The following is a 10,525-nucleotide window of genomic DNA, read 5'->3' on the forward strand; positions in this document are numbered from 1 at the left end:
ACAACCCCATCAAAAAGTGGGTGAAAAATATGAACAGACACTTCTCAGCAGAAGACATCTGTGCAGCCAACAAACATATGAAAAAAAACTCATCATGACTGGTCATTAGAAAAATGCAAATTAAAACCACATTGAGATACCATCTGATGTCAGTTAGAATAGCAATCAGTAAAAAATCGGGAGACAACAGATGCTGGAGAAGATGTGGAGAAACAGGAACACTTACACTGTTGGCGGGAGTGTAAATTAGTTCAACCATTGTGGAAGACAGTGTGGCAATTCCTCAAGGATCTGGAACTAGAAATACCATTGGCCCAGCAATCTCATTACTGGGTATATACCCAAAGGATTATAAATCATTCTATTATAAAGACACATGTATACATATGTTAATTGCAGCACTGTTTATAATAGCAAAGTCTTGGAACCAAGCCAAATGCCTGTCAATGGTAGAGAGAATAAAGAAAATGTGACACCATAAACACCTTGGAATACTATGCAACCATAGAAAAGGATGAGTTCATGTTCTTTGAAGGGACATGGATGAAGCTGGAAACCATCATTCTCAGCAAACTAACACAAGAACAGAGAACCAACACCACATGTTCTCACTCATAAGTGGGTGTTGAACAATGAGAACATGTGGACACACACGGTGGGGGGAACATCACACACTGGGGCATGTTGTGGGGTAGGGGGCTAGGGGAGGGATTGCAGGGGTGGGGGGATAGGGAGGGATAGCGTTAGGAGAAATACCTAATGTAGGTGATGGGGGAATCAATGCAGCACACCACCATGGCACGTGTATACCTATGTAACGAACCTGCATGTTCTGCACATGTACCCCAGAACATAAAGTATAATTTAAAAAAGAAAAATATTAATGGTAAGAAAGTGGTCAAAATATTATATACAAATATTATCTAAATATTAAGTAATATCTATGTAGGCCCAGATTCTAGTCAGGAAGACTTTCTCTGTCCTTTCCATTTCCTTTACTTACCTTGCCAGTTTTACATTTCTCTGATCTCATTTTTGCCAAAAAATAGTAGAAGGAAAAGAAAAGCGGAAAGAAAACAAGACAAACCCCATGGTTAGACGTGTCTCAGGTAGAAAAAATTTAAATAGCAAAACAGGCGGCATTATGGATCCCTAGCAAAGTAGCCAGGATTGAGAATGCCAAGCATGGAGAAGCAGTTCTGGATAAGGCGGGTCAGGCCTGGCCAACAAAACCTCCAGGTGGGGCCAGACACATTCTTCTGGGCTCCTCAAGGCCGCTGGCTTCACCTGTTTTTTTCTGAGAAGCATACACAGCTCACACACAGGCACACTGGGGAACAATTCCCAGCAGCAACTGTTCCCAGCTAATTTCTTACACACATGGATTTGCCTTGAAAGTTAGACAGTGAACATGGAGGACAGCTCTGCCACTGGACATGATGGGCCCTTACTTAGCTACAAATTGTGGAAAGCAGAGACTATGCAGGAGCCCTAAGGTAGGGGTAGGGGCTGTATCTTGGACACAAGAGACAGGTTTGGATGCTGCCTGGACCTGCTGCCTGTCAGTTGTGGTCTATGCTTATTTATGTTCCCTGGAAAACTGACAGAAAGCCGCCCAGGCACAAAAATACCAGCTTGTACAAGATTACCTGAAAGCTTGTGCTTCCAAAGTGACCATTACGGACGGCACCTTTGGAAGTGGCCTGCATGTAGAAATGTGCGCTGCAGCTTGCTGTTGGTGGGATCGGCTAACCAGTCTAGAAGGGAATGTTTTCCCCTGAGGCTGGAAATCCAGTTCCAGTCTACCATCTCCTCTCCTGTCCTTCCACCCTAGGTCCCTCCTACCCTGGGTTTCTATTATTCTTTCTAATAATAATATTTCTGGGCTGACCGCAGTGGCTCACACCTGTAATGGCAGCACTTTGGGAGGCCGAGGCTACGGATCACAAGATCAGGAGATCAAAACCACTCTGGCTAAGACAGTGAAACTCCGTCACTACTAAAATACAAAAAAAAAACAAAAAAACAAAAAAAAAAAAAACAAACTACAGGCATGGTGGTGCATGCCTGTAGTCCCAGCTACTAGGGAGGCTGAGGCAGGAGAATCTCTAGAACCCGGCAGGCAGAGTTCATGGTGAGCTGAGGTAGCACCACTGCACTCCATACACTCCAGCCTGGGTGACAGAGCGATACTCCATGTCAAAACAACAACAACAAAAGAATACCTCTCCTTCCATGTTGCCTACATTGCAATCTCATCCTGTACCTTACTTGGCCATCTTATTCCGATGGAGAACTGGGGGCCCACCTCCCACTGTATCCTGTCTGAAGAGCTTGTTTGTTGAGCCTGCAAAATGGCTTTAAAACTGTGATACTTCACATACAAATCCAGCTTCTTTTTACAAACTGCAAGATCTGGCAGTATTGGCTCCCGACGGGTGCATGACAATAATTAGCTAGATCTAGTAGCAGCTGTCCCTGTTAGATGGCATGTCCGCATTACATTTCTCCAAGGTCTTCACTACTCCCTATTGTATTCTGGCTTTGTGCACCCTTGGGGTACACTGTGCCTTTTCTAAATCTGTTGTTATTCTAATTACACTGCTATCATGATTACTTAGTTGCATGTCTGTCTCCCCTATTCAACTCTAGGGTGAGCTGTGTGTCTTGTTCATCTTTCTTGGTACAGTTCCTGGCTCACAGTAGGCAGAAGCAGAATAAGCATCTGAATGTATGAAGGAGGCCCTGGGTAATAAGGAACATGTCTGAGATTCTCTCAAGCCATCAGTCACCTCCACTGCTCTTATGATACTAGCTGATAAGGACACAACGAAGGGCCTATTGTACCTAAAGGTGTTTTAACCACTGCTGGATCAAAATAAACCAGCTGGCACTTCTGGGTGAAGGCAAAGGGCGAATGGGCGACAGAGTGAGACTCCATCTCAAAAAAAAAAAATGAAGAAATGAAGAGAAACTCACCTTGGAGTGGATACCAAGAGTAGCCATTTGTAACACCATTTGGAAAGTTCATTTTGCTTTTACACTCATCTCCTTTCTTCATGTTGGGATTTCTTGAAGCATAGGTATGTGCAAGATATTGAAAAACATCATCATCAGGAGTTAAGCTTCGGGAGTATAATGCCCCAGTTGCTGCATTTAAAAGATGAGCCAAGACCTTTAAAAGACTTTATTTAACACCACATTAGCAAATACATAATCACATGACACACAGATGTTCCAATTTCCCTAGAGAGAAATCCTCCATCCACTTCCATGAATGCTTCTTTTATTCTTCTTTCTACTTTATAATAAACATATGCAAGGTGATAGCCCCCAAGTAAGTCAGATACAAATCCAAACTCCTAAATCAACTTAAAAATTCAATGTTCTCTCAGTCACGCTCGCTAATTTCTGGAGGTAAAGACAGTTTCCTTAGGTATCAGAGGGATGAAATAAAGTTATTATAATATTTTGGGTCCTCAGAGTTTTAAGAAGAGTCAACGATTATTGTTCACATGATTAGCAAAAAAGCGTGAGTTGTTCCAGTTTTATGTTATTTTAGCCATGTTGTTTCTTGTCAGAGAATCAATCTGACTGCTTAGATCCTATTTTCTAGAATAGAAATTTCACTGTTTCACTGATGCATGTCCACTGTGGGTTGTCAGTTCAGCCACACTGCCCATCCGCTATTGAAGAAGCACAAGAAGGATGGCTACGGTTAGGAACAGGAAGCTCTTTTCACCCTGTCAGAGAAGTTGAGTGGGGAAGGGAGAGTTCATCCCCATGCAGAGACAGAGAGTTTTCAGTCCCACTCTGGACTTAGGAAGCCAGAACCGGGCCAGCACCTGCTTACCTGGAACACCATTATCAAATGGGTAACTGGCCACAAGGGCACCACCGTGGAGGTTTGCAGAGAGGACAAACGTCTCCGTGTTCAGCCACTTCATGACTGCCACAGTTTCAGGCTGCCTTGAGACATTATTATATTCAAAAGCATCGGGGAAATTTCTATTCAAGTCATACTGGTTGTAATTTTCCCTTTAAAAGAAAGAATATTTGAGGGCTTATTGATAGGGCATGAGGGAGTGGATTCTTACAGTGTCTGGCCCTGTGCTTTAGGCTCCAGGTCTTTCCAAATGTGAGTGTGGGTGTGGCGATGGCTGCCCTGGTGTTCTGCCATGACCCACACTTGGCACTCACACCCCATGGCATCCCCTTCCTCATGATATGCTCTCGCTAACGAGACACTAGCTCGTGTGCAGGCAGAGGTTTTACAAGTGTTTATATTTTGGGACTTCTACTCTTAGATTCTCCCTTTTAGGACTCTGAGACCCCTATGGTAGCCACGTGGAAACTCCATGTGGAGAAATGAGGAGCCCAGGTGACAGACAGAGCTGAAAGACTCCAAACACATGGCTCCAGGTAAATTGTCTCAGAAAGACCAGAGCTGACCCCCAGACCTGTGGCACAGAGAGTAGCCATCCTGCCCTGCACAAATTCCTGACTTACAGAATCAATAGTAAATAAAAAGGCTGTTGCTTTAAGTCACTCATTTTGGGGTGGTTCGTTATACAGCAACTGATAACAGAAACAGTAAACACATTACTTTACACACATGCATTTGTGAAAAGTGGAATGGCCGTGTTTAGATATTCTAGAAAAACTTAAAACTGGAGGGAATGATGTGATGAGATTTTGTTCAGCTTTGGTAAAGCAAACACATTTATAAATTGCATAAATATAAATGTATATTAAACATCTGAGGAATTCCAAACCTCCCAAAGTTTGGAATTTAAACAAAACAAACTGTTTAAATCAGAGCTCCTTCAAGATCTGGTCTTGGTTATGGTTAGTTCTTGGACTATTGGATTAATAAATCAGCCAGTCATTACCAGGGGCCTCGATACTCTGCCAGGCATTGGGGATCTAATAATGATGAATGTAATGGACAGGATTCCTACCTCAGGTAGCCTGCAGCGTAGTGGGGAGAGAGACATGAAGCAAGTAATTAGATATTAAAAGTTGTGCTCTGAAAGTAAAGTGCCAGGTGGTCTGAGAGTTTACCAGGGCATCTAGTGCATGACAGGTTGGGGAGAAAGTCTTGGAGGAAGTGCTATTTAGGCAGTGGGTGGAAATGGTGTGTGTAAAACACTGAGGTGAGAAAGCACTGGTAGTTCCGGGACAGGAAGAGGGACAGAGGGGAGGAGGCAGGGGAGGGCGAGGGAGTGGCAAGTGAAGATGGAGAGGCTGGGTGGGCACCTGTGCAAAGTAGCCTGAGTCGCATTTCATCCTAAAAGCCGGTGCAGCCCCAAGGAGCCTTGAGCTTTGGCACATCAGCGACAGGACACACTCCTCTTGCCAAGGCCAACAGGTGCCTGGCGGGAGCCTTTGTGTTGTGTTGTTTCATTTTGAAATAAAGATAGGCCAGCCCCTCTTTACCTTCCGATGCTGTAATAACAGTCAGGCTTTCTGACGGCTTCAAATCCGTCTGGGTTCATGGAAGGCATGATGTGTATCCGGGTACTATTGATCAGATTTGTGATTTCAGGGTCTTTGCCATCACTGGTTACGAAGTGGTCAATCAGATGGAGCAGCAGTTCCCGCCCAACAGTCTGTATGTGTAAAGAGATAAGAGAACATTATTAGGTCAGAGGCAATAAGGAAAGCAGTCCCTACCGTGCAAATTCCCCAACAGGGGTCTGCACACATGACATCTCAGACCCAAACTAGTTTGTAAGACCATTCTTTCTCAGGCATGCTTATGCTGTGACAAGTGCAATCAGGTGGCGATCAGTCATGGGGTGTGCTAAAACTGTTAGTAAGAGTTAAAGTACCTATTTGTAAATAGTTTACACATGGCAAAAATGAATTCATGTAGTAATCGAGCTGCTTTTTTTTTTTCTTGAGACAGTCTCACTCCATCACCCAGGCTGGAGTGCAGTGGCACAATCTTGGCTCACTGCAACCTCTGCCTCCTGGGTTCAAATGATTCTCCTGCCTCAGCTTCCTGAATAGCTGGGATTGCAGGCATGTGCCACCATGCCCAGGTAATTTTCGTATTTTTAGTAGAGATGGGGTTTCACTATGTTGGCCAGGCTGATCTCGAACTCCTGACCTCAAGTGATCCACTTGCCTCAGCCTCCCAAAGTGCTGGGATTACAGCATTGAGCCACTGCACTCAGCTGGAATGCTTCCTATTATAACATTTTTCATTTGCTTGATTTAAAGTATCCTCTGGAGTGGTGGAGAAAGAGGTGGAGTTACAGAGAAGCACAGGAATCCTGTATTTCCATGAGAATGTGTGGTGCCTATGAAGCTTCTCATGTATGTAATGGTGGATAACAGACTTAGAACCATCACATTGCAGATTAGACAGGGTCTCACTATGTTGCTCAGGCTGGCTGCTAACTCCTGAGCTCGAGTGATCCTCCCACCATAGCATCCCAAGTAGCTGGGACTACAGACATGTACTATTGTACCAGACTACAGATTTTAATAGGGAAAAATCCAAGTTTGCAACAAGCATGATTTAAATAGGTTTCAGATTTTTAATTTGCCTGTTTCCTGGTTCTCCTATTGCATGTCTGTGCAATTTTGGTCATATCTATGTATTTCTGGTCTACATTCTCATGTTTCTGAAACTTTGCTCATTTGCAGATCATCCTCATAATTCTTTCCCATATCTGCATATTATCCATATACTATGTTTTACTTTGCATTTTTTTTTTTAAAACAGTCTCACTCTGTCCCAGGCTGTAGTGCAGTGGTATGATCTTGGCTCCCTACAAACTCTGCCTCCCGGAATCAAGTGATTCTCCTGTCTCAGCCTCCTGAGTAGCTGGAACTATAGGCATGTGCCACCATGCCCAGCTAATTTTTGTATTTTTAATAGAGACAAGGTTTCATCATGTTGGCCAGGATGGTGTCGATCTCCTGATCTTGTGATCCATCCACCTCGGCCTCCCAAAATGCTGGGTTGCTGGTTCACTTTTTACTTACCTTAAAATGAAACTTTATATCATTTCTACTTTTTAGATATATATTTCTCATACACATTAAGTAAAAGCATGACTATTGAAATGTTAAAAACCATCATATCCACCTAAAATTGGCTTACATATCAATAAGGACTGGGAAACTGAAGGCCTGTGAGAGATCTTGCTTTATAATCCCTCCCCAGGAGAGAGATTCCTTATTTTTCTTATTGAAAAAATTTAATGTAAATTTCAGCCTTTCTGCTTAGACTGCATGGAGTTCTCCCTGTCAGTCTAGGTTCAAGGAATCTGCTTCAGAAGAGCAGATGCTGTTGAGGGTTAGTAAAGGAGAACTCGGGGCAGCAGGTGAGTAAATCAGGAGAGTGCTGCAGGGACATTCGTCTGCAGGAAAAGATTTCATGGAGCCTCAGAAGAATTTCCAGTCATGACTTCACTGTAGGACTTCAACTTTGTGACAAAGGACAAGTGATCCTTGGATGACAACTCCTTACTTGATTCCCTCACTGGCACATAAAGAGACCACATTTAAAAAACTTATTATCCTAATGAACATAGAGTAATTAAAATTGGGACTAAGAAAATTTGGGGCTGGAGGCAGTGGCTCATGCCTGTAATCCCAGCCAGCACTTTTGGAGGCAAAGGTGGGTGGTTCACTGGAGCCCAGAAGTTCAAAACTAGCCTGGGCAATGTTGTGAGATCCCATCTCTACAAAAAATAAAAAATTAGCCAGGCAGGTGGTGTGCATCTGTGGCCCCAGCTACTCAGGAGGCTGAGGTGGGAGGATCACTTGTGCTGCCCAGGAGGTTGAGGCAGCAGTGATCTCAGATCATACCGCTGCATTCCAGCATGGGTGATAGAGTGGGACTCCATCTCAAAAAAAGAAAAAAAAGGAAAAAAAAGAGATTTTGGGATTATGAATTACAGTTTCACAGAGAACCATAAAATTTAGAGTCAAGTCATATCTAATTGTGACTTCAACTTTTTTCATACTCGTTTTTTATCTTCCTCTTCTACTACTTTGATTTTTTTAAACTTTGAGACAGAGTCTCACTCTGTCACCCAGGCTGGAGTGCAGTGGCACCGTGTCGGCTCACTGCAACCTCTGTCTCTCTGGTTCAAGAAATTCTCCTGCCTCACCCTCCCGAGTAGCTGAGATTACAAGTGCCCACCACCATGCCCGGCTCATTTTTATATTTTTAGTAGAGATGGGGTTCCACCATGCTGGCCCGGCTGGTCTCGAAATCCTGATCTTAGGTGATCTGCCAGCCTTAGCCTCCCAAAGTGCTGGGATGACAGGTGTGAGCCAGTGCACCCTATCAGATTTTTCACAGTCAAAATCGTCACTGGAAAAAGTCCTTACAAGCTAATAAGAAAAAAAAGTCATTTATGCCCCATGTTATCTCCAACTGTAAGATATAATAGGTTCTTAAACTCAAAAAACTTTGGAAGTAACCCAACAAGCTACTTATGACCTGCCCTAAAGGCAGCAGGGAGGAGCTGGTAATAGAAAACTGTGACTGTAACTTTCAATGTGAAAAGGGGACAGGCACGATGGCTCATGCCTGTAATCACAGCACTTTGGGAGGCTGAGGTGGCTGGATCACCTGAGGTAAGGAGTTCGAGACCAGCCTGGCCAACATGGTGAAACACTGTCTCTACTAAAAATATAAAAATTAGCTGGGCGTGGTGGCATGTACCTGTAGTCCCAGCTACTCGGGAGGCTGAGGTGGGAGAATTGCTTGAACCTAGGAGGCGGGGGTTGCAGTGAGCTGAGATTGTGCCACTGCACTCCAGCCTGGCACCTGGCGACAGATTGAGACTCTGTTTAAAAAAAAATACAAAAATTGGTTGGGCGTGCTGGTGCCCACCTGTAATCCTGGCTACTCAGGAAACTGAGGAACCAGAATTACTTGAACCTGGGAGGCAGATGTTGCAGTGAGATGAGATTGCGCTGCTGCATGCACTCCAGTGAGACTGCATCTTGGAAAAAGAAATGTGAAAAAGGTAATTGGTTTAAGGAGCTTTCATGGATGGGTTTGGGGAGAAATAGGTAGAGGAAGGTGAGGAAGAAGTGACCAGGAGTTCTGCAGGTTGTCAAATGTCTAAGTGCTGGTTAGGGGCCACAGTGTTGTTCAGCTGGTAAAAATCTCTGGCCTATCTGAGACCCAAGTCAAGAACAGAGAGGATGTGATATCAGAATCCTTGTGTGACTCTAAATGTGAATTTCTCTCTTAGCTATCTGAATCATACACTCTCCAGCATGCGGTCAAGATGTAAGTTAGCAATGAAATTCATCCAACCGAAGGAAAGTGAAAAGCAAGAGTAAAGAAGCCATGATTAGGAGGCTAGGTTGAGTTGGTATTCTGTTAGATACGGAATTAGATTAAGCAATCTTGGTAGTATGGGTACAGAACCAAATATGAAAGTTGAGGTCAGGCACAGTGGCTCACGTCTGTAATCCCAAAACTTTGGGAGGCTGAGGTGGGCAGATCACCTGAGGTCAGGAGTTTGAAACCAGCCTTGCCAACATGGTGAAACCCTGTGTCTACTAAAAATATAAAAATTAGCCAGGCATGGTTGCAGGTACCTGTAGTTTCAGCTACTCAGGAGGCTGAGGCAGGGGAATTGCTTGAACCTGGGAGGTGGAGGTTATAGTGAGCCTAGATTGTGCCATTACACTCCAGCCTGGGCAACAGAGCAGGACTCTGCCTCAAAAAAAAATGTTGAGGGAGAAATTTTCAAAGTGTTAATTACTTCACTTTTCATAGTAAGGGGTCATAAAATACTATCAAAAGTTAAAATATATACTTATAAAATGACTATAATTTCAAAGTTTTTCATAATCTTTTTTCTTAACTTTAGAAAAATCTGATAATCAATTTCTTATTTTGAGAAAGTACCAAGTTCACCAGTTATTTTAGTTTCACTTCGGTTTTATTCTTCTGTTAATTCAAATAAAATCAAATTCCATGTAACATATGACACATTTTATTTTATATTTTTTTAATTCCACTCATTTTCTTACTACAGTAATATATAAATGTCTAGAGTGATGTCTGGCAAATATTCATGACGGCTATTTCTGGGTAGAGTATTCTGAATGATTTTTTATTTCCTCTTATTCTTTTTAAATTAAAGAAAACCTATGTCATTTTTACAAAAATAATAAAATCATGATTCTTTCAGGGAAACAAGTATGTAACCAAAGTATTTTCTGTGTGTCTCAATTTTCCACAACAAATCACAAGTTCTTAACTGCAGGGGTAAATAAAAACCTTGAAAATATGATAAAGAACCGACTAAGGATCAGATAATTCTTTAAATGCCGAGGTAAACAGATGGAATTTCAGAGGCAGTCAAACAGAACCCTCATTTTTGCGCCATCTTTTGCTGCCTCTGTAACAGCAGATTTATGCCAAATATCATTCAAATTAATTCTTCCCAATCTTAGTATAAATGTCTCAAACACTCACTCATGTTTTATGTATAAACCTCATTTCGCTGAAAATTAAGTCTTTGACAGGAAACCT

The 10,525-nt window shown here is 42.8% G+C and overlaps 1 protein-coding gene across 1 annotated transcript in view; it reads right to left on the reverse strand.

Moving 5' to 3' along the window:
* Positions 1 to 10,525, reverse strand: part of CPM (carboxypeptidase M) — an 84,024-nt gene that overhangs the window by 19,768 nt on the left and 53,731 nt on the right. Inside the window, exons 4-6 of the mRNA XM_035256988.3 lie at positions 5,440 to 5,612; positions 3,854 to 4,038; positions 2,980 to 3,150 (exon numbers count right to left, since the gene is read on the reverse strand). Coding sequence (XP_035112879.1) covers positions 2,980 to 3,150; positions 3,854 to 4,038; positions 5,440 to 5,612 — 529 coding nt within the window. The remainder of the gene's footprint in view (positions 1 to 2,979; positions 3,151 to 3,853; positions 4,039 to 5,439; positions 5,613 to 10,525) is intronic.

The sequence above is a fragment of the Callithrix jacchus genome, chromosome 9 (assembly GCF_049354715.1).
Source record: "Callithrix jacchus isolate 240 chromosome 9, calJac240_pri, whole genome shotgun sequence".
NCBI lineage: Eukaryota > Metazoa > Chordata > Mammalia > Primates > Cebidae > Callithrix > Callithrix jacchus.